The 24,069-nt window shown below is 46.9% G+C and overlaps 2 protein-coding genes across 4 annotated transcripts in view; one reads left to right on the top strand and one right to left on the bottom strand.

The window, feature by feature from the left end:
• Positions 1 to 12,579, bottom strand: part of PAH (phenylalanine hydroxylase) — a 42,547-nt gene extending 29,968 nt beyond the window's left edge. Inside the window, exon 1 of one of the 3 annotated variants that reach the window (XM_088676757.1) lies at positions 12,377 to 12,579. In XM_088676757.1, coding sequence (XP_088532883.1) covers positions 12,377 to 12,421 — 45 coding nt within the window. In that variant the 5' untranslated portion in view covers positions 12,422 to 12,579. Of the gene's footprint in view, positions 1 to 2,163; positions 2,446 to 5,860; positions 5,906 to 12,376 lie in introns of those variants that run through there. The other 2 variants (XM_060279903.2, XM_035127988.3) reach the window with 2 other exon arrangements.
• Positions 12,580 to 18,160: 5,581 nt separating this feature from the next.
• On the top strand, positions 18,161 to 22,325 carry ASCL1 (achaete-scute family bHLH transcription factor 1). Its single transcript, XM_035127835.3, has 2 exons — positions 18,161 to 19,182; positions 20,998 to 22,325. The coding sequence occupies exon 1, from the start codon at positions 18,421 to 18,423 to the stop codon at positions 19,141 to 19,143; it is 723 nt and encodes a 240-aa protein (XP_034983726.3). The 5' UTR covers positions 18,161 to 18,420; the 3' UTR covers positions 19,144 to 19,182; positions 20,998 to 22,325.
• The last annotated feature ends 1,744 nt before the right edge of the window (positions 22,326 to 24,069 follow it).

The raw sequence follows: 24,069 nt of genomic DNA, 5'->3' as shown, positions 1-24,069 counted from the left end.
CTTAACCAATGTCATGCTGAGCTCCAGGACAGCTTAGAACCAGGGACGACTCACTGCTTCAACAGGTATGACTGAAGGGAAGAGCATCCAGCTTTTATCCAAAGTTCCACATCCAGGACAGGGTTCTGCACCCAGGACTCATCCCTCTAGCCTCACTGACCTTCAGAAGTCTCGCTGCTTTCAAGTGCATCCAGCAGGCATTAGGCCAAGGCAAGCACTGGGGCCAGATTAAAGGAAACCTGGAGAGTGTGTTTGTGGAACCCGGCTTACATGCAAAATCTGGCATGTAAGTAGGAAAAGAAACACCTTGATTTGAATTCTGACTTTTGTGACTCTAGAGCACTTGATTTTGTTGCCGGGGTGGGGGTGGGGGTGTCACAACAGATAATAACTGAATATTATTTACTTTGCTTGTATGTGGCTCTCATGATGTCTCCATAGTCTCCCCCTCCCGGCCTTCAGGCCTGGACTGCAGGCTGGGGGTACCATTTTTGAAGTCTTCCCATTGTTAAAAAAAAACAAAAAACTGCACACAACTAAGATGGCAACTAACGCATTAGGAAGAAATGTGCTAGCTTGTCTTGCCAACTGAGAGGCAAAAAGTTTAAAAATATATATTATGATTATTACTATTATTTTTGGAGCAGTCCAGAAATTTGTCACCCACCTGCAGTCTGAGGTGATACCACCTCATTCTGCTGCACCTTCATTCCATGACAAAATTACAGATTCAGCTGATTTGGAGCAGTATAATAGAATCAGCTCCTCCCAGCCTTGATATCTAAAGTATGAGCAATTTTGAGGGTATTCCTCCTCAAGGAAAATGCCTAGGGAATTCAGAGGACTCCTGAAGCTGAGGCTCCAATACTTTGGCCACCTCGTGAGAAGAGAAGACTCCCTGCAAAAGACCCTCATGTTGGGAAAGATGGAGGGCACAAGGAGAAGGGGACGACAGAGGACGAGATGGTTGGACAGTGTTCTTGAAGCTACGAACATGAGTTTGACCAAACTGCGGGAGGCAGTGGAAGACAGGAGTGCCTGGCGTGCTCTGGTCCATGGGGTCACGAAGAGTCGGATACGACTAAACGACTAAACAACAACAACAAAATTACTCAGGAGAATTTCACCCACCCCTTCCTTCTACTATTCCTTCTAACTATTATAGTGAATTAATTCTTTCCTCATTGAAGCTATTTACTAAAATAATTCTGTGAGACTGGCTAACTTTGGCCAGCTCCACAGGAACAAGTGTATGGACTACAGTCAGCTATAGACATCTGGACTCCTGCAGGAAATAATTGATCCTACGCCTACATTTGCTCACAGCAAATGTATGACATGGATGTCATACACAAGCAAAAATTGCATCTTTAAACACTAGTGCATAAGCATTTCACCTATATATGCACCTATATATGGGTAGCAACCACACAGTGGTGCTATCAGGGCAAGATTTTGAGGCAGAAATCCAGGACCCCCACTCAACTGAAGGAGCACGAGGATCCCAAAAAAAACAAGGCAGACTAAGCACATTTTAAAGTGATGTAATACAACCCAAAGGGGTGAAGAACCCTTAAGACCAAGAAGTCTAGAGTCTAAAATTACCCTGCTGCATAACTGCACCCACACATTATGTGTTCACCCAAATCTTTCCACTGCAGTCCCAAAGTATATAACTCCTCCACCCAGTGCTTTTTTTTCTTTAGAAAAATGTTTAGGGGTACTCTCATTTTCCTACTCATATTGAAATACTGCCCTTCAACTTAGATTCACAAAATGTTTAGGGATATGCGTACCCCTGCGTACCTACCCCCAGGGGGAAAAAGCACCGCCTCTACCAATTCAGACTACTAATACCAAGAACCTGTGGCACTGCATATTTGAAATGGGGAAGTGCTGTGCTCATGAGCTCTGCTCCCCAGTCCCATTAAAGTCCACAGAACTGGGCAGCGCTTCCAACTTTCCAACCAGCTTCTGGAACTCTGCATTTAACCAGAGTTTCATAGGCGAAAATTAGCAGGTAAAGCGCCGGACAGAGAAAAAGGCTGTTGCCTGTGAATTTCTGCAAAGGTCAAGCCATTGTTGAAGTCATATTGAAGCTGGTCGGAAAGTGGCCAGTCCTAAAATCAGAAACTAGTAAAGTGCTTATTATAATGGACTTACCTGAGAGGGATCTCCGTTCATATGGTTAAAGAATTTATTATCCATTTCCACCCTCCAGCACTAGTGATCAGGAAGTTTCTTACAGAGAGGAAAGATGGGTGACCTTACTGTGTTTGCAGGAACGTCCGAGTATAATGTGCACAGATATTTCACGTTTAGTTTATAATTGAAGGGTCAGCCCTCTTCCTTTGATCCTTCCCTTCTCTGGGGTAGGCGGGGCGCTCTGCACCACCACCCCCTGCGCCACCTCCTTCAGGCTCAAGAGGCACACACTGTTTACCCACGTCCAACGAAAGCCACAAAGCTGGAACACCTTTTAGCTTTGCCATGTGGCTTCTGTGTGGACGGATGGAAAGAATCAAGAGTCTTCTCATGCGGTTTCGTACTGTCTGCTGTGTTTAAATTCCACCTCTGAAAAGCTTCTTCTTTTGCCACCCATGTGAGGAGAAAACAATAACAGAATTTCAGCATCTGACAACATGCAGTGCTCCCATCTATGCTTAACTTATTTGCCTGTGTAAGGAAGACTGGCGGGAAAGTGACATAGTTCTCTCATCTGTTGCCTCATTATAATTTTGTATCGCTGTGGACAGAGGTTGCCCATGTAGATATAGGACTGTTGTGTCTAACGGGAGTTTTAATGGGTTGCATCTGTTTAACAAATGTTTAAGGGAAAGGCAACTTAAGGAGGCAGAAAAGGGCATTTTAAATAAAAAACCACTAAGGGCAATGTATTTAGTGGGAAGGCCAAAACTCATCTACTTTGCATGCAGAAAGTCATTGGTTCAATCCTTGGCGTCTCTAGATATTCCTGGGAGTGAGTCCTGTCTGAAACCCATGTGAAATATTGTGGGATCTTAAAATGATCACTAATCTTACCCATCCACAGCACTGCTTTTAGTCTTGGGTCAGAAGAAGTATTTTAATGCAGGGCTCAGGCCCCAGGAGCTACCAGTAGATGCCAGAGGTTGATGCCAGCCTGACATTTTCATAGTGGTGCCCCTACCACTGGATTCCTTTTGGTGCCAGCTGAGCCCTTTTAGCAAATAAATAAATAAATAAATTTACTAAAACTTTTTATTTCTGGTTTTATTTTTATTTTTTCCCTGTCCTGGCATTTGTCGTCTGCGGTGCTCACCTGTGATGTAAACCACTCTGCAGACCCTACTGGATTGAAGAGGCAAGGTATTAAAGTCTAAGGGAATTGCAGCCTCTCCTTCTGCTTCATCCTCCCCCCGCAGAGCACTCTCTGTGAACTGCCTCCAAGGACTTTTATCATCTCAGTCGCATGTAGAGGGAGGCACAGATTTGCTTCAAGGCATGGGGTGTGTGGCTGGGGGGTTTGTATGCCCAATTCCCTGCATTCACAGAAGTGAGAGTGAAGGACAGCCGGGCTCTGTTGTCACCAACCCTGGAACAGAGGGCTGAGCCAGGATATTTTTCTGCCTCCGATGGAATAGCAAATGGCCTGCTGCTGAAAGTTTTCTCTTTCCTTCGAGCAGTAAATATTTTTTTGTTAAATAAATAAATACTCCCTCCCTCAATTCAAGGCACAGAGCACCCCAGGCTGACCAAATCATTTTGACGCCTGAGGCAGAAAGTTCCACAAACCCACTCACCCCTTTATGTTGCAGGAAGGTGCTCCTCCTGCCCTCCGTGATTCCAGTGTTGGAGGCCCCCGCCTTCCATCCCACTTCCTAGGCAGCAAAGGATGTTCCTGGAATGAGCTTGCTGCCCAAGAAGTGGATTCAGCCTGCTTTCACAACTGGCCAATCACGAGCAGGCTTGGGGCCAGACCCAGCTGGGCCTGTTGGCTTTTTTCGGGTCTGCTCCCAAGGGATTTAAAGAGGGCCCATGGCTGGCCTTGGCAGCCACTGTCGCTTGATCACACATCCGCCCTCTCGGTTTTTCAGATGTGGGTTGCATTGAACAGCCTTGCTATGGACCTTGTCGGTCGCCATATTCAGGACCAGGCTGGAATATTCCCGTATGGCTAACTGGCTCCTCCCATCTGATTTTCACCATCCTCCTAGCAATCATCACAACTTTGGCAGTTTGGGCATTGGGTAGGCGTAGTCTTGGACAGAGGGGAGGTTGTAGCCTCTGCCTGCCTCTCCTGAAAATGGCGTATCCTATTAAAGGGATCCAGGGGAGATGCTTCTGTCGGGATGCCCAGGTAGGGCCTAGGACCACAGCACTCCCCAAGTGCAACCTAGAGGGGGAGCTACTCTTTGATGTAGGTCAAGAACTCCCTCTCTTCCGGCTGACCCCATATTAAATATTTCCAGCAAGTGGGCCAGAAGGGATGTGGTCTACACAATGTCTATGCCAAACCTCTTACATCTGTAGTCAATAAAATTGTCTACCAAAATAAACGGCTGTTTATGTATGCAACGATGGCAGCAAGGATGCTTCTGGCCCAGAGATGGAAAGAAGGAGAAGTACCGGCCAGAGAAGAGTGGCAGACCAAGCTGATGGAATACGCAGAAATGGCGAGACTGACAGCAAAAATCAGAAACCAGGAAGACCAAGTATTTTTAAAAGACTGGAGTAACTTTTTAATATATTTGAAAGACCACTGTGGACAGCTGAAATCATTGGCAGGAACACAACGACACATGTAAAGTAACACGAACTTTGGTTACCATGATTATGTAATAGACGGATTACAGTAAAAGATGCAGGAATAACATTTAGAAATGGAATTCATGGAGAGAGGGAAGGAGGTCTGAAGGTTTGAAAGAACCTCTTTTTATTTTTTGGAACGGTTATTTTTGCTGCATTATGTAAAACTACAGAAATTATATATATATAAGAAAAGTTGTGGCCTGGCCCAAATTTGAACTTGCCATGTCTCATTATTTTGACAGTCCGTTGGGCAGGGGACGCCATCGCCTAGGCATGCAAGTGCCTTTCCCTGAGAGTACAAAATCCACAATAATAAATTAAATAACTAACCATTTGCTGCCCTTACATAACACTCCAAAGGCAATGCCTCACTCTGCCTAATGGGAGGGCCAGTGCTGACTTCTGGGAGATCACACACACCCCACCCTCCCAGGAAGAACACCAGTGAGGGTTTGGGCTTTTTTTTATTGGTAGTATTGAATAAACTTGCATTTTGTTTTTCAAGAAAAATTAAATTATTTACAGAGCGTATTATTAACTGCATATCAAACGTACAATGAAATACAATTCAAGACCATATGAAGCACCAACAAATGAATTTAATACATTCAAAACACTATTTCCAGATGTTATTGGAAGCCAAGAGGACCAACACAAATCCAGAATTGAAATGATCAAAACCAGGCAAAAATTGGAGTGTTCTGAATCTCAGATCAAACTAGTTACTAAAGAGTAAAGAGGTGGGTCTTTAAGGCCTGTTTGAAACCCACAGTAAACGAGACACATTTGTGATGGTTTAGTGGAACTGCATCCCACACTTGTGGGTTACTCCACTGCCCGGGAGCAGGGAGCCAACTCCCGCACTACCCTTCAGAATGAACTCTGCTGCAAAGGTCAATTGCCCTAGAGGGCAATAACTAGCTTGGACGTGTGCCTTCTTTAAAAGGAAATTTCAATTTCTTTTCGTTTTTTTCCAAAAAAGTTTTGAAACATTAAATAATGTGTAACCTTCCCAGACCCTTTAGGATGAAGCAAGATATCAAGCAAGCAAAACATTTTAGCTACTCACCATACTGGTTCAAACACTCCCTTTCCCCCCAGAAATTTTATGGCTGATGTTAGACAACCTGATGCAATAGGCACACAAGGCATTCACTTTGTGAGAGGCTCTGATTGGCAGCAGCAGGGGGACTGGCTTTCAGCGACGTTGCCAGCAGTGTAAACAGAACTGTTAGCACATCAAGCATTAACTCTCCTGTGGGGAAAGTCTGCCCCGTGAAATTTTCATCCTTTTTTATCATCTACAAGCACAAACTCCAAAGCATATTAGTCACCATATTGAATGAGGTCCATGTAGAACAGCCACAGTACAAAATAGGCCCTACATGTTATGACAAGCAACATTTTTTTTAAAGCATGCTCACAATGACTGATTTTATTTTGAAGAAATGCCATGGGCTCCCAATCCTAACTCAGTGGTAGAGCATCTGCTTTACATACAGAAGTTCCTACGTTCAATTCCAAGTAGGGCTGGGAGAGATTCCTATCTGAAAGCCAAGAGAGCTGCTGCCAGTCAGTGCAGGCAGAACTAAGCTAGATGGACCACTGGTCTGACTTGGTGTAACTCTATGAATAAATTCTCCATTGAGGACTGAGACCTCCTGATGACTGAAGATCCAGATGAATAGGTAGAGCCCCCTGACACCATCACTGAAGATGCTCCCTAGGTCTGCCTTCAGGAAGGACCCTTGGGGTGGGCTCCTGGCAGTGGAGCAGGGGAGCCCCTGACCAAGCCACCCCTGTTTCTCCCTTAAGAGCATCAGCATCAGCATTAGAAGATTCAATGATGGTGTGCACACTTGGGAGGCCATTATTACCATGCCTGACTCCGTCGTCGTCATCATCATCATCATGTGGGTAAGCCTAACCTTACAGTGGATTCTGTTGAGAGGGAGGGAGGGAGAAAGTGGGGCAGTTAACACAGAGAGGGAGGGAGCTTTATACTGCAAATTCCGCCTATGTTTGGCTCTGGCTTCACTTAACATTGGCTCCAATTGGAGATAGAGGAGCAAGTCAATTCAGTTTGCATTTAAAGCTGATTTTTTCAAATTTGCGTTTCGGGGGGGGGGGGGAATATGCAAATCTAAACACAGCTATCCTTCAAAATTCACACTTATCTGAATTTTGCCATGCAGTTCTCCAACCAACGCTTACATGTATATATTTGGGAAAGTGTGCATATAAATGAAGATATTGGTGAAAATAACATACAAAACTGCATTGCATTAGGGGAAATTGCTTGCAAAAATTGTACATTAGTTAAAACCGCATATAAAAAGTTTATTGGGAGAAATTCTCACTAAAACGCTGGTATATTTTCATGAGGGTTTAGATTTTTATTTTTATTTAATTGCAAATTGTCGCAAAATATGGAGGGCTGAATATAAGACTGGAAAAAGGAGAAACTGGGAGAACCAAAACTGACAGAACCTTCCATCCCTAGAGCCTGCCCTCAGTTGAATGTTCCAATGGCCAACAGCCCTTCATGGGGGGGGACCCCATATATGTTTTAGGTGGCTGTTTGAAAGACAGGGACTTAATGCTGCTGTTGGGTCATTCACATATCAAAAGGATTAATGGTAACTGGTATCTCAAACTTATCAGGTTTTCCATGGAAAGAATAAAGCTAGATTAAATTGGGGGGGGGGAGAGGTAGACGGGTTGGCATTTTTATGACATACACGACACTGTATGGGCAGGCACCACAAAAAACTTGGGTGCAAGAGGCACACAAACTCCACAATAACCACCCATCTGGAAGCATCCTCAGAAACCTCTCAAGTTGTGATGGGTTAATTGCGACATCCATGCACTTCTCCCATCTGTGACGGATGCTCTGTAAGGCTGAGAACACTTTTGGGGTGAGGCAGAGATTGATGCTTCATCCCCAACTGTTATTGCTTCCCACCAGAGAAAATATCATGTCTCCTCCACCCCCCAACTTCCAAATCAGGAAGCCCATGGAAACACTGATCTCCCATGTAACGTGCAATTTGAGTCTGAGATAGTGGGCTTAGAGCAGGGGTTGGCAAACTTTTTCAGCAGGGGGCCGGTCCACTGTCCCTCAGACCTTGTGGGGTGCCGGACAATATTTTTGGGGAAAAAATATGAACGAATTCCTATGCCCTGCAAATAACCCAGAGATGCATTTTAAATAAAAGCACACATTCTACACATGTAAAAACACGCTGATTCCCAGACTGTCCGCGGGCCGGATTCAGAAGGCGATTGGGCTGGATCCGGCCCCCGGGCCTTAGTTTGCCTACCCATGGCTTAAAGCCTGTGACGGGAGACAGTTTGTGTTCCACTTCCAAATATGATCACTGGCCAGTAGGTGGTGATCTTTCCACATGAGATTATGGACTTCCTGTTTCTGTCCGTCCTCGTCCCCGTCCCCGTTCCCCCCCCCCCGTCGCCCTTTGCTTCTTAACGCACATCAGTAAAAGGGAGAAAGGGTAGGTCCAACTTAATTAAGGTAAGGCAGTTTCTGCAAAGAACCCCATCTCCTGTGCACCTGAATCGGCACCTGCCCCTCGTTTCACTCCAGTTAATTGAGTCAGTAAGCGGAGATACTGTTTCCTAGCAACCTCCAAGTGTTGCCACTCCCCAGGAATTTTGGTCGACGCACAAACGATTTTGCCTTCTTTTTACCACTTCGCCAAACTTTTGTTCAAAGGAGTATAATCACATTATAAAACACTGAGCCAAAATGAGCAACCTTTTCTTTATGAACCTCTTCCACTTCTGCAGGATAAAAAAGGGGGGGGGGGCCGCTAACGCACACTGTTGACATTTTTGGACAAAGCGGTTAAGTGTTCACAATGGGGCGTTTGCAACGGGGCAAATGTTGGGAAGGAGAGGGAGCATGCACCCACATGTGGATGGGAGTCAATCTGCACCACACTACCGTATCAGCAGAAGGTGCATTTGGTTGCACATCCTCATTGACACACAACTAGGGACACAGGAAACTGCCTTAAACTGATCCAGACCATTCGTCCATCAAGTTAGTACTGTTTATGCTAGTAGCAAACGTCTTTCTCAGTCCTCCATTAAGATGCTAGGGATTAGATTGAAGAGGTTTTGCCTGCTAAGCATGTGCTCTACCACCGGGCTATGACACCACTCCAATGTACTCATGACTGAAGCTGTATCAGGATTATTTAAACAAAAAACCTTGCATGCAGTGTTGGTGGGCGGGCAATGATATTTCCACACTGAGACTCTGAGTCAGGCAAATAAGAAAGCAAAATTTAAAGAAAACGCATGCTCGATAGGAAAGGTCTTAGTTCTAACTTAGGCAGAGGTAGGTACAAAGAGCCATGCTTCTTAGCAAAAGAGATGAACAAAGATGTCTTGTTTCCCAAGGAAATACGAAAAGTGGTCAGCAACCCAGAGTATCAGTCCAGCACAGGTTAAAGGACAGTATGGGAAGCTTGGATGTTTCTCCACCTACTCTTTCCCATCAGCCTCCCATGCAAACTGAGTAGCACCCCAACACTTCCATGTTCCCCCTTTTCTCCCCAAATGACCAGAAGCACACTTGACTCCATTTTCTCCTATGAAAGCATTTGATCAGAAATTAGTTGCAACTCAAGTCCTTTCAGTAAAGTGAATAGAAAGTTCTTTGTTTTGGTTTTTTAGTTGTTTTTATTAAAGGGTTTTCATAGTTAACAAGCGTACATACGGCGTCTCTGTTTTCAATTTATGGGGTCCTTTATTACAGGTCAGTTACATTCGGTGTGACACTCTGCTGTCACAGACATTGTGAGGTTGTAGGGGAGAGAAAGAAGGGGGTAGTGATTTTTCATTCTTTTGCTTAGTGTATGTGCAGAGTTTCTGAGTCAGCGTTGCCAGTATAGGTTCCTTATTTATCTGTTTGTTTGTTTTTGTTTTGTTGAGAGCCATCCAAGACAGGATCCTGAGCGCCGTCTACTTCACCTCCCTTGTAAGACCAGCATTGGCTGGTGTTGCCAAGTAGACACAATTTTTTAATCAACAGTCTGCCTGTTTAACAGAGTTTTACAGTAGGTGGCTATTTCCTGGGCATGGGAGCTAAATCTTATCACCTGCTAACTGCTGCAGATCAAATTGCAGCTCAGGAGATAGTAACAAGGCCAGATCAAAAACAGACCAACTCATTTTACATTTTTTAATCGAAAGCTGTGGTGTCACTGCCAACGGCCACCTGTGCTGAGAATGTCAGTAAGGAAGTTTAAAATCTGACATGAGGGAGAGTTGCTTTTCCATTTTCCTGCCTCACCTTAACTAAGAAATAGAAGCCTCAAACTTGAATGTAGATGTATCAGTAGTCTGCTGTGTGCTGGCTTACAGCCTATGGGAATATCAGTGTTTCTTCACTAATGTCATAGGCCACCTGATATGACCAAGCTGACATGGACAGTTTGTCACCAGCAGGCCGGCTATTTCCCAGCATGGCTTTTTTCTCCATAGCTTCTCCTAAGAACATTTAAAGAGCCCTGCAGGACCGGACCAAAGGCTTATCCAGCCTCGCATTTGCTTCCCACAGTGACCAAGCAGGTGCTTCGGGGAGCCCTCAAGCAGGACATGAACATGGCAGTCCTCTCCCACTGTTCCCCGGAAACTGGTGTTACGCTGATGATGATCCAACAAGAAGCATCTACAATTCTATGATCATGGCAGGAGGCCCCCTTTCGTGATGCTTAATTCTTGGGGATTTGGAAGGGAATGCAGGGCTCCACTCCTTCCTCTCCTCCTCCTTTCAAACATAAAGGCCAGATCAAGGCAGGGATTGAGAACCTCAAGGATGGGGAACCATCTACCTGTCCTCAGGACACACCTATTTCCTAGGCCACACCCCTACTGTGTCCTTGAACACTTGCCTGGGTGGGGAGTAGAAAGGGATGCAAAAAGCAGCCTGGTGCATGAAGTCAGGATCCACATTTGTTGACTCTGGCCCCATCCGTCACTGCCATATGGCCCCCAGAAGGCTATTCAAAAGCCTTTGGGCTCTCAGATTTTGTCAGTACAACACTAAAATTTGGTGCCCCCTGCCTCTTGTGCTGTGTTCTACAGCATTGTTTTGCCCCCCCCTTGCAGGACAGCACCAGTCGCGCTACCCTAAAACCGCCCCTGCTCTTGCTCACAGAGACCAGTCAGAAGCCTATGGGAAACACACAGTGAGGGCCTCCACCCCAATGTCTGCCAGTGACTGGTGTTCACAGGTATGGGCTGCATTCAAAAAAAGCATATGTGGATGTTCCGTCAGTACAACGATTTCAGCTTGCACAACACAATGTCACACACACCCTTCCTCCCATGCACTCCCATGTTCTCCAGAGCAGGGGGCAGGGGGCACACATTGGGGAAGGAAGGGGGGAGTTCCATTGAGAAACAGTAAATCTGTGCACTAATGGAACAAGTGCATTTGATCCTGCCCTATCTTGCCTCTAACCGTGGAGATCGCACACAGCCACCCTGACCAGTACTCATAGCATGAAGTTCTCTACTCCCATTTTAAAGCCATCTAAATTGGGCCATTACCCCCAAATTGGACAACCAAATTACGCTGTTTATCTGTGCGTTGTGTGAATAAGTACTTCTTGCTGTGTGTATCCTGGAATTCACTTTTGTTAGATGATTCCAGGTTCTGGTACTATCAAGGAGGGGGGGTGGAATCACTCTTTTATCAACTGTCCCCAGACTGTGCGTAGATTTATACAAGTTGCCAAGTCCGTCTTTCCTTGACTCCACCCCAGTGATAGACCACATGCTGCGCGTGCAAAAGGTCCCAGATCAGGCTCAATCGCCCTGTGCCTCCAGGTAGGACAGGGAATCACAGAAAACCATAGAATCATAGAGTGGGGAGGTTCCCTAAGGCTACCTCAAGTCCAACCCCCTGCAATGCAACCATGCCCAAAACTCTGGAAAACTGCTGCCAGTAAGTGTTGGCAATACTGGTCAGACATGGTATAAAAACAACTTTCCATGTTCCAAAACCAAAGGAGAGGAACCTGTGACCATCTCAATATAGTTAGATCTACAATTCCCATCTTCCTTGACCATTGCCCACACATGTTGAGGCTGATGGTGGCTGGGAGCCCAAACCTCTTCAGTTTCTCACCTGTTCCTAACTTTTAAGGAAGTCTGATCTGGAAAAAGCCTGCCAATGCTAATAGAGAGGGTGAGCTTTGAACCTCGGGATGGAGACATTTAAGGAACCAGCACCCTTGCGTGCCAGGTGCAATGCAAGGAAGAAAGCTCCCAAACTCTGCAGATCAATTTATCCTATTTAGACTAATATTGCAGCATCACAGTGCAAGTCACACTTTGCCTGCATTGAAGGGAAGCAAGCAACACAGCTGCGGACGATGCATGGGCACAACTTGATTTCTTATTATATTTGACTTATTGGTCCACAGGAAATTGCACACGTCTGAATAGAGGGGAAAGTCTGCTTCTTAGAGTCTGTGAATACTGGACAGATAATGTGCTTTTTGCCCAGTGGATCTGCACGCCCAACCATCCGATTTCCCTAGCAAACCTGGCTGGGAATCCTTCGACTTGATTCCTCGGGCCGAGCTCCCATCGCCGTCCGTGCAGCAAGGAGCCTCGCCGCCTTGGCCGCTGATGGACGCGGGACACGTGGCCGCACAATGGGGACACACGACTGACCTCAGCCAAGTCGGCAAACTGCCCCCGACCTGATCCCGGCGTCCTTTGCGCGGGGAAGGTTCCTCTGGGGGGGGGAGTAGAAAGGGGAGGGGCGAGTTTTCAGAGACAACACCCCCCAAAAAAATATTCCACCCATGTTCCAAGACGTGGGCTGCATCTGCGACGCAGTCTCGAAACGGCTGTTCAATTTAGAGTTGCGATAGTGGCAGCAGCCGAGGAATGCGGTTTGATCCAGAAGTCGACGTTTGCAAACGGCTCTCTGCAGCGTGTTCACCCCACTTCTCAACTCATATGTTGCAAAAAAGAGTGAGGGATGGGAGCTTTGAATATCTCTATCTCGCTCTCCTCCTGTTAAATGCAACAAACCTGTCACTTCGGGTTAGTTTGAGACCCGAGGCCGCTGATTAGCATGAGCTGTAGCTAATATGCTTAAGGCTCCCTAATTATTTATTATGCCCTTAATGGCTGGGGGGGGAGCATCGTAACTACGTTCTTTTCAATTAATTTTTTTTAAAAAGAATCATGGTAAATTAATAAAAAGAGTCTCGAAAACAACGGCGACGATTGATTTAGGGCTGGCCCACGGGGGGGGGGGTGATTGTCCATCGTGGCCGGACGGAGGTCAATGTCACGGTCATCCGATTTGGAAAGTGAAAACTCGGAAAGAGTGAAATACTGACCTCGCTGAAGTCCCGTGTTTGTGTGTGTGTGTGTGTGTTGGTGGGGAGGGAGGGAGGGAGGGAGGCGGGAGGTCCGACTGGCCATCGTTTCCTCGAAAGATCGCCTCCCCTCCTTCCGCCGCGCGCCCCCCCCCAAAAGACGGAGTTTCAGCCCTGAAGGGAAACTTTGAATCAGAAAAAACAAACGCAATACTCCCATTTAGAATTACTGGTGTGTGGTTTGTTTGTTTGGGCATTCCTTGCCACGAAGGAAGCTTTCTGCAGAAGTTCCGCGTCTCTTCCCATTTTGGAGGAAATCTCAAACAATTTCCCCCTCTTTCCCCTTAATTCACAACATTTCAGGATCCAGAGTTATAGTCAGAAAACCGTTTTTTAAGTTAACTTCTCTGTGCTCTCCCCCTTTCCCTCCCCCTTCTCCCTTTTCAAACTCCTTTTCTCTCTCCAGCTCGCTTTATCTTCCTGCGGGTTGTGCCAACTATTTATTTATCTTTATTATTCCTTCTCCTTTCTTTTCTTTGCATTCCTTCTTTTCTCCCTCTCTCTCTCTCCCTGCGCCTGGACAGTGTGATCCTTAGCTTGTTACCACCCACTGCACGCTCCCTCTCTCTGCTGTTGCCGAGGTGTTTCTATACAAACTTCAGCGTCCAGTTGTCATATTAATTATTACACGGAGTAATGACTGAAATCGTCAAAATAAGAGGGAGACTTGAGCAGAGTCCTCCCCACCCCACCCCCTCCGCCTCCTCTTTCTCCTCCTCCTCCTTTTTTCCTGCCTCCTCAAAGATTCAGCAAAAGACCCTTTGCAGCACAAAGCGCTAATTGGGCTCCAGCAAATACCCTGACAAGGCATGGAAGATAGGGTTCATAAAGCCCCACAATTGTGAAGGGGGGAAAGATCCCTGAATAGACCCCACGCTTCTTTTCTAAACTCTCTTGCTGAGCAAAAAATGGACTGATTCTTGAATACTGGACTGATCTTGAATGCTATACCCAGCAGAGAGAGAGAGAGGAGATGGAAATTGTAAGGGTGCCCCCTCCTCCTCTTTCCCCCGCCCTCCCAGCTATTCATGTCTTCTATGCCGAGAATAAGCTGGTTTTTTGTTTTGTTTTTTTGTTTACTATGAAAGACCTTTTACTTTATTTTCGCTCTTAGAGATGGAAGGTTTGGGGAGGGGGAGGCAGAGACATGTGCCTAAGACCCTAAGCTAGCTTGCCTACTGTAACAAAACAGAGTGTAACAAATCGGACCCTCCTTCCCCCCCCAAAAAAAAGTTCCAAATGTATTGGGTCTTTTGAAGAACTAGGTAGAATTAATGACTTTCGTTATGCTTCTCCAAAGGACGGGCATTTTATCATCGCGCACGCCGGGGAAAGCTTTAAAGCAATATTGGTTTTTTTTAAGCAGAGGGAAGTTTTTAAAAAGAAAAATGGAGAGGGGAGTGGGAGGAACGTCAAAAGACCCCGGGCCTGTGGCTGCCTGCAGTTCACAACCAGAAAACAAGGGCAAAATAATGACGGGAGTTTCTTGAAGGGGAGCAGAAAAGGAATATTTATTATTATGGGGAAATTGAGGACTCTTAACTGCAGGTGCAGATCTAGTGAAAGGAGGCTGTGTGTGAGAGAGAAATCACATTGGGTACCTATAACTCTTCACTTCAATAGCTATTTTACTCCGATCAGTAATTTGAGAAGAAAGCCTGATAACAAAACTAATTCATAAGCTCTGTGTGTGTGTGTGTGTGTGTGTGTGTGAGAGAGAGAGAGAGAGAGAGAGAGAGAGAGAGAGAGAAGGTGTATCATTAAAATGTATCATTAAGCAAAGCCTACAAGAGATCCGGAGCAATGTAGAAGTTTAGAAACCTCACCTGGCTGATAAAACTAATGTTGCATTTTCTCCAGGAACAAAGCATCCCTGGGTAGACCTGCCTCCGTTATGGTCATGCAGGGGAGGCATGGACCTACTGGGTCCCATGTACCAATGGCTTGCTGTTTCTTGCCCTTTTTTAGACACTTTCATTTGTGGCAGGGGCAGAAACCTGAAGCTCCCCAGCTGTTATTGGATTCCAGCTCCTCTCAACTAGCATGGCCAATGGGCCAAGGATGATGATAGTCTAGGAACCCAGAAAGCTACCATTTTGAGTTAAACTGTTGATCCATCTCACTCAGTATTGTCTACACTTATTGGCAGTGGTTCTCAGAGGCGGATTTAGGGGAGCACAACTGGTTCGGTCACACTGGGCACTGAGCGGCACAGGGGGCGCTGCAACTATGATTTAGAACAGAGCGTGGGGGGGGGGGCAAGGACAGGCACTATTCTCCTCCCTGTTGAGTTCTACCAGGGCTGAGTTCCTAGTTTTCAGACTATGGAAAAGAAAGAAGCTTAACAGCCAGTGCCACACACACACAGCTGGCCTGGACTAAGTAAGAAGGCAGGTGGGTGGCTGGGTGGTTGAGGATAGAAAGAGTTTCATGGGGCCTTCACCAATCAAGCATCACATGGCCCAGGTTGCCTTAAACCTCTAGCTGTCCCTGCCATGAAAAGCTGGGCTTGAAACACCTTCTCAATCAGAGATGACCATTCTGGGCAAGACAGGTGCGTTGTAAGAGGCTTTGTTTCCAAATATTTGGGAAATAACAGCCCCCTCCCCACCTAATCAAAAGAGCACACATGCAATTATGGGGCATATTTATAAAGTTGTCTGCCTATGGTTGAGTAGGTTGTGGGAATCTCTCATCAGTTGCTTCCATTGAGCAGAGGCTAGCCGCTATCAACAGGCATGCCATGGACTAAGTGGACTTTTCTACAAACTCATTGCTGTATACAAATATACCAAGGTGAGTCATTGTAATGCACTTTGGGGTTTATTTCATTGCACATCTAAGTCTGGAATATATATTGGGGATTATTGGGCCTTAGAGCCACACGACATGTGGACACAAGAGGCCTCTGATTGAATCTCCCAACTTCTTTGCTTTGACTTAAATTTCCTTGATGGGCTTTACCAATTTGCTCAAGATGCAGTGAAGTGAGCTGGATGCTATGGCCCTCTGTGCTGTTTTCTTGATCTAAAATTGCCCCCTGAAACTGATGGTAGGCCTGGGCAGGGGGGCATAAAAACGCAGCACCTGTCTAAGTGCTTTCAGCAGCATCAATATTCTTATGTTAAAAATAAGAGCTAGAGAAAGCCAAGATGTCTTGTTGAAGAGGCTTCTAGAAGTATAATGCTGGTACCCAGGACTGTTGACATTTAACAGGGATGGAGCATCTTTTTTGGTCCAAAGGCTGCAGACCCTCATAGGAAACCTTCCAGGGGCTGCATGCCATTGATTGGTGGGGCAAGCATAGGGGCTGACTTTGCTAATCTTTCGTTATATGGAGCCCTGTGAGAGGCCAAAATTTGGCACTCCCAAAGAAACTTCTCGGTTATGGATCTTCTCAATTTTGTGTCCCCTCAGCTTGGAGCCCTTTGCAGGGGAACTGCCTGCATCACCCTAAATCCAGCACTGGAGTCGGAGCAAAAAGGGTCTAGGAAAAGAGGCTTCACATTTCTCCATCCAGGAAAGGAAGAAGCATTATTACAAAAGTCCTTGAGGAGGCACTAGGCAAAAGCACTTGAAAGGAGCACGACCAGGGCTGGTGAGGGGCATGGCCTGGCATTCAGGACCAGGCAGATCCCCGGAGGGCTGCATTTTAAACAGCCATATGCAGGGCTAGCACTTAAATCTTGCCACTACATCCCGGCACGTCTTTTTATGAACCTTACATTATGTTTGCAGATCTGACCAGAGCTCTTCCTTATAAAAAAGCTATGCACTCATGAATATTTGGTGGGGTATGCAAAGTGAAGCATCTTCATATGCCTGAATTGGTTTCAGATTTGTGGTTGCTGCTCCTGAGGGGCATTTCACACTTGTCACAGTAGCAAATCCAAGTTTGCCATCAGCTGCACACATGGCAGGGAACTGGAGCAATCCCAGCTCCCTGGCAAGTGGGATACGACTAGGCGTGCATTTGGCAGGTCTTGTTTGTTGTATTCATGTACTACGGAAGCCCCCCTTCGTTCGGAAGCCCGCCGCCTGACAGCATTCTCCAAGCGGTCGCTACGTCCTCTCCGTCTCGCAGGAAGGACTGGTGCTTCTCGATTCTCCGCTGCCCCCGCCCCGCTCACTCGTGGTGGCCATGCCGTTGTCACCTCGCTGCTCCTCGCAGGGGTCTCCCAAGAAGCGCCCCCAGCCATGACCCTCCACCCAACTCGCCGCCTCAGAAAGCGGCTCCTGAGAGGAAAGCTCGCGGTAGGCGCTGCGCCCCCCCCCGCTTCTGTGAGGAGCCCGGGGAACCCCTCCCCCTCGCCCTTTCTCGACAGCCCCCCTCCCTCTTTCATTACCGCCTCGGCTTCAACTCAGCCAATCAGCGCTCGCTTTGCCGCCTGGGCCCCCTCCCTCCTTCCCCCCACATGCGGTGGCCCAGCCCAATTGTTTATTCAGCGGCTGGGCCAACGGCACGCGCCGGGCGCACGCACTTGCAACAACAAACCTTGCAAGCGGAGCGGGGGGGGGGAGCGGGAGAGGAGGCGGAGTTGGGTCCAGCGCGCGTGCACGCGTGTGTGCGGGGGTTTGCTCGTGTGTGTGTGCGCGCGCGCGCGCCCCTGTGTGTTGTGCTTTTTTTCCCATCTAATTCTTACACACCAACACCAATTCCGGTCATGAAAAGACGGGCAGCACTTCCACGACTCGCGGCCACTCATTGCAAAGTCGGGGAGTGTGGAAGGCGCAAGGTGCACAGAGCGAGCGTGCGAGCGTGTGTGTGTGTGTGTAGAGGCAGCGATAGGAGGCGGCGCGAGCGAGCGAGCGCGCGGGGGTGGGGGGAGGGTGTGAAGAGAAAAGGCGGCGGCCGTGGGGCGAGCGGGGGGGGGCGCAACAGCGAGCCCAGCTCCGGCCGCCCCTTATAAGAGACACAATCTCTGGACGTTTTTGGCAAAAGAGGTTTGGCGAAGCGGGCTGAGCACACGCGAGCGCCACGAGCCTCCCTCGGTTCCAAAGAAAGGGGAGGAGGCAAAGCCAGCGGTGCCATCTGAGCTCGTTCGCGCTCTCTACACCCGCAAGCCTTTTCCCCCTTCTTTTTCTTTTCCCTTTCTTTTCTTTCTTTTTTTTAAAAAAAAAGAAACCAAATTCTCCTTCCCGCGCCTCAAGCCAGCAAAAGCCTCGCGCCTTTCCTCGTCCCTGCGGCCGCCCAATGGCCAGCGCCAGCCCCACCAAGATGGACAGCATCGCCAGCCAGCCGCCGCCTACCGCGCCTTTCCTGCAGCCCGCCTGCTTCTTCGCGGCGGCCGCAGCGGCGGCTGCAGTTGCGGCTTCACAGAGCGTGCAGCAGCAGCAGCAGCAGCAGCAGCAGCAGCAGCAGCTCAGCCCGGCGTCGGCGGGCCACCCGCAGCACCAGTCCTCTCCCGGCGGCGTCAAAGCGCCTGTTGCGGCTGCGCCGAAGCCCCTGTCGCAGCCGCAGGTGAAGCGCCCTCGCTCGTCGTCGCCGGAGTTGATGCGCTGCAAGCGGCGCCTCAACTTCAGCGGCTTCGGCTACAGCCTCCCTCAGCAGCAGCCGGCGGCGGTGGCGCGGCGAAACGAGCGCGAGAGGAACCGCGTGAAGCTGGTCAACCTGGGCTTCGCCACGCTGCGCGAGCACGTCCCCAACGGCGCCGCCAACAAGAAGATGAGCAAAGTGGAGACGCTGCGCTCGGCCGTCGAGTATATCCGGGCCCTGCAGCAGCTGCTCGACGAGCACGACGCCGTCAGCGCCGCCTTCCAGGCGGGCGTCCTCTCGCCCACCATCTCCCCCAATTACCCCAACGACATGAACTCCATGGCGGGCTCGCCCGTCTCCTCCTACTCCTCGGACGAAGGGTCCTACGATCCCCTCAGCCCCGAAGAGCAGGAGCTCCTAGACTTCACCAACTGGTTCTGAGAGGCCCCGGAGGCCCTCTTGGCGCTGGCTTGGCAGCAGGTGGGTTTGGCTGAAGCAGCTTCTCCGGGGGGGGGGAGTGGGGAGGGGGTCGTGGCGGGGCTCCGTTGCTGGCAGGTTGTAAAGGAAGAAGGGTTTGTTCTTTTCTAGAACCTTAGAGCTGGACGAGACCCCAAGGGTCATTAGTGCAACCCCCTGCATAGAACCATAGAGTTGGAAGGGGGACCCAGAGGGTCATCTAGCCCAACCCGCCTCTGCACTGCAGGGATCGTTTTGCCCAAGGTGGGACTTGAACCCACAATCCTGTGATTAAGAGCCTCATGCTTTATACTGACTATTTTTCCATTACAATCAGTGCACGTGGCACTCGTCGGAGTGAGGAAAGGCAAGGCCGCTGCCCCAAGGAGGTTACAATCAAAACAAATTTGACAGGGGAAGGACAAGCATGTGCAAATGCACCTAACAAGAGCTTAGGAGTGGAGGACACAGTCTCATTAAAATTGATGGGAGTTGAGTGACCTGTGTCCCACTGAGCTCAGTGGCTTATCTCCAGAGTGGTAGGTTGCAGTCCATGGACCACTTGCCCTACTTGGGCACCAGGTGAAAAAAGAGCCCTCTTGGTCCATGGCAAATGGAGTGTAGGGTGCCTATGCTTCTCTTTTCTTTTTCTCTCTTTATTCAATGTTCAATACTGAGATACATTCTGAGTGCCCTATTGGGGGGTGGGGAGGTGGAATCTACTTTGGACTGGCCCTATTTACGGTAATTACAAAACTGCAAATAACCAAGTGCTCCAGAAGTACTTCTGGAAGTCAGTGTAGTGGTCAACTTTAGTAGGATCTGCCAGTGAGACAACACTGGCCTAAGTGGCTTGTGTATTACATAGTCTGATTCCAAGTTTGGGCTTCTGTAGTCAACAAAATGCCTAATATGCAGTAGGCCTGGAAAACGGTTTGTAGCCTTCAACTGGGATCTCACTGAGCAGCTAGGTCAATACTGCCCTTAACTTTTATTTATTTATTTATTTCCCATTCACCATCTGATGTATATCACAATGATATTTTGTCTATATGAATCAAAACACTAAAGAGCAGCAACAAAACCATGATAAACCGTAAGCCAGCACACTTGGATTGCTGCCAATTGGTACTCAAAATAATAATAGCTCAGAAGAATATTCCATTGGTTTAACTTCCTGCTATGTCCCATGAGAGGGCCAATAGACCTATATTATGATATAAAACTCTTAATGGGGCTTCATTCCAAATATGTCTGGATGCCAGTTCTGTGGAAGCTAACAGGACTAGGACTGTGGTCAAGGGACACTGTGTGAGATCACCTAGATCCCATGTCTAGCCAGTGCCTGGATGGGAGACTGCTTGGGCAGTACTATGTACACTGCCTTGAGGTCCATCACGCCAGTGTGACTGTGATTACTAAATCTTAAATGCAGTCCAGTCTAGTGGGATCTGTGCCACTGTTCAGTGGGACTTTCTCTCTAGTAAGATTTAGGACTGAAGCCTTACGCACACTTTCTGGGGAAGAAGCCCCATTTATCATAATGGGACTTTTTGTGAGTTAATATGCACTACTGTAAGCGTGTTCAGGACTTGGGAATTGTACCCATTGAAGTCACTGGGATCTACACTGCAGTCCCGAATAATTTACTCAGAAGCATCTTTGAGTTAAATCCAAATAATTCAACGTAACAGAATTGTAGGCCTTGCTGTGAAGCGGGTGTGCCTTTCTGAGCAGAATGATCACTTAATGGAGCTGGCATGCCAAAAGCAATTGTGTCCTTGTCACAAACTTGGATTAAGCCTTAATGCTGACCTCTCTCTCCTTATGTTGTTACAGGACTTGCTGGAAAACGGTTGCATCTGTTTTCTTCCCATTATGGAAAGGAAGAAAAGTCAAGACAGTGAAGCACAGAATGAGTTTGACTGCATTTGCAAGAAACCGGAAGCACTCCCTGATTCTGCCTTTGCACTCCAGGCTGTTTTGAAGAGACATGCAGCCCAATTCTATGTATGTTTACTTGGAAGTTAGCCCCATTTAACAGAATGGGACTCAACTACTCCCAGATAAGCGTGCAGCCTTAGTGACATTCACATGCATAGGATCAGGCTGCACAATGGGCTTGGTAGCAACAGGAGGCCCAAGAGCAACAATCTGCCTATTCAGTACCCCCAAAGTTAAACAACACTGCCTATATACATCATATACATCTTCAACAGAGCAATGAGCTTCCCGTTTTGTTGAAATAATACAGTATTGCTTCTTTTGGAAAGACTGTTTCACTTGCAGCTTTCTGGATACAAAACACAGTGCAATCCTAGCATACTTACTCAGAAGGAAGCCCCACAGCATTCAGTGGGACTTCTTCCCAAGTATATGGCTTTAGGACTGCAGCTGTTCAGACGAATCCTGTGTATGCTTACTAGATTCAGTGGGACTTGCTCTTAAATAAGTATGCAAAGGACACTCCTGTTGCCTAGTACTTGTGGAGATTTTGAAAATCAAAACTATGCTGTATTCAAAGAATCCTCTGACGTCTCTCTCTCCTTCATCCACTTCCTTCCTACCATCCCCATCATAAGATGCTTCCAATTTTTTCTTGTGAACTTTTTATTATATAAAAAAATATCTATTTGTATCAATCCTAACCAGTTTTGGGGATATATTAAGCTATTTTTGTATATAAGAGACAGAGAAATTTATAGACTTTTTTGTACAAATGGTTTAAAATGTGTATATCTTGATAACTTTTTAAAGGATATGTAATGCTTATTACCTCTTCATATCTAAATGCGTAGTCAAAATGACCTTACAACTGCCATGTTTTTGTCATGTGGTTTTGTAAAGGACTTGGAAATGCCTCCGGATGTACTTTAGCACCGACGTGTCTTACTTTTTTATAGAAACTTCGCTAATGTATTAATAATGTTATTAAACAATTGTTCAAAGTGAACAAAGTTTATGCAGCTATTGTCCAAACGCAAAAGGGTAGCTATTTATTTTACAAGCTGCTGCCTTTTGAAGAAAAAGAAAACTTTTACTACTGCCTTTTCACATTGTTTTATTACAAACTTACAAAAATCATGTATAACTGTGTTTTATACAAACTAGTTTGGTAATAAAACTTTTTGTTTCAATTAAAGCAACGTCTTCCTGGTTCTACTGCATATCTTGATTTTCTTTTCTGCTCTATGCTTTCCATGTATAAGAAGAGTCAGGTGTTCACAGAGGGGGATATTACACTTCTGGGGGTCAATCTGTGTGTATATATAGATGCATGTAAGGATTCAAAATAAGCAGGCCTACAAGGATATTGCAGCAGTTGCTCTTCTGCTGCTGGGTTTTCCAAATGTGTATTAAATAGGGAGAGGTCTGCCTGCTTAGTTTCCCTTTCTGCATCTACACAAATCATACCCCACCAAAGAATGAATCCTAGCAGGGAGGGAGCTCTTTTTAAAAATCTGACATCTCTGTTCTTCACTTTCTAATACTATATAACAGGGTGTACACAAGAAAATCAAAGAGGGTTTAGAGGGCTGGTGGAAAAGGGGACACAACAGCTTAATTGCCATATAGATAGATAAATAGATAGATAGATGAATGGATAGATAGATAGTCTGTGTTTATCAGGCAATAAACCTTGAAATCATGTTAGAGAAGCGCTGGCTTATGGAAAACATGAAATGGGATGGCGGGCAGCAAAGCCACAGAAAGTGCGCGCCTGAGATTCAATACGCAGATCTAGATGGCCTGTTTTTTACGTTCCCCCAACAGCGTGATCTGCGTGTAAAAGTGCCCAATTACCAAGATTCAAAAAGAAATTGGGTCTCTTCCCCCCTCCCCGCTTTTTTTTCTTTTTGGCTAGTCTCCTTGTTGTCAGTTAGCAAAGACGTGACTAGAATCCGCCTCGGGTTCATTCTCTCACCCTCGTCCCTTTCCACCTCCCCGTTTCTTGCTTAGCTCCTCCCGCCTTGCTTGCAAATTCAGTTTGCGTGCGCCAAGCCAAGCGGAAAGCCAAGCGCAAAACGCATCTAATAAAATAAAAAAGGAGGTAGCAAAATGTTTCAAAAAATAAATAAATCTATCCTGCTTTTTAAAAAAAAACGGAAGAAAGAGAGATAGAGAGAAACAATGCTACGCGAATAAATGAATACAGAAAGTATTCAAGCACTGGACTATAACGGAATTTTATTTAATTTGGCAGCATTGCATTGCCATACATGCGGCCTCCTTCCCCTCCTCCCCTCGTCCATTAATATGCTGCGGGAGGGGGAGGCAGGAGTAAAGAAACCATTGGATTGCCCATTCAGTACAAGCACTCGTTGTTTTAACCGATCTTGCAACTTTTGTTTGATTAGGAAAATAATAACGGTTACATTCTCTTCTGCCGCTTTTTTATGTTATTTAAAAGGTGGCTCCGTTTTTCGTTTGTTTACCCACCTTTACAAGGCTGTAGAGATAAGGTATGCAAATGAAGTTTAGCAAGTAATTTATGGCTGTGTGTATCCCATTACAATGTCTCATTCTGATACTCCAAGACCAAATTTTCTGTTCCTTATGGAGACAGGTGTTTTCTTTTTTTCCCTCCCTCTCTCTTCCCCCACCCCCGCCCTTTTCTTCTTCTCTGAATAGTCAATATCCAGACTCGTGAAATCAAGAGGCAAAGTTACGGCGCTCCTTGTAACGAAGTCAGAAGCGGGCAGGAACACAAACCTTTCGCCCCCCGCCCCCCCAAAGACCCACACCATTTCGCTGGAGATAGGAAAGCGCAGGGCAGGCTGGAGCGAAATCTCATTACATCTGCTCTAATCGCTTAGCAACACAAAGCCTTTTCTTGTGCTGGGAGGCAAAGCTATTCAGGGGCTCTGACAAGACGGATTCAGCCTTAGTAAACTCCATAAATCAGGGAGC

The sequence above is a fragment of the Zootoca vivipara genome, chromosome 9, assembly GCF_965207765.1.
Source record: "Zootoca vivipara chromosome 9, rZooViv2.hap1.1, whole genome shotgun sequence".
Classification (NCBI taxonomy): domain Eukaryota; kingdom Metazoa; phylum Chordata; class Lepidosauria; order Squamata; family Lacertidae; genus Zootoca; species Zootoca vivipara.
The sequence above is the reverse complement of the archived record's forward strand: the minus strand, read 5'-3'. Positions and strand labels throughout refer to the sequence as shown.

What these genes read in the sequence shown, in the direction of transcription:
- ASCL1 (XM_035127835.3), top strand. Translation starts at nt 18,421, where the DNA reads ATGGCCAGCGCCAGCCCCACCAAGATGGACAGCATCGCCAGCCAGCCG.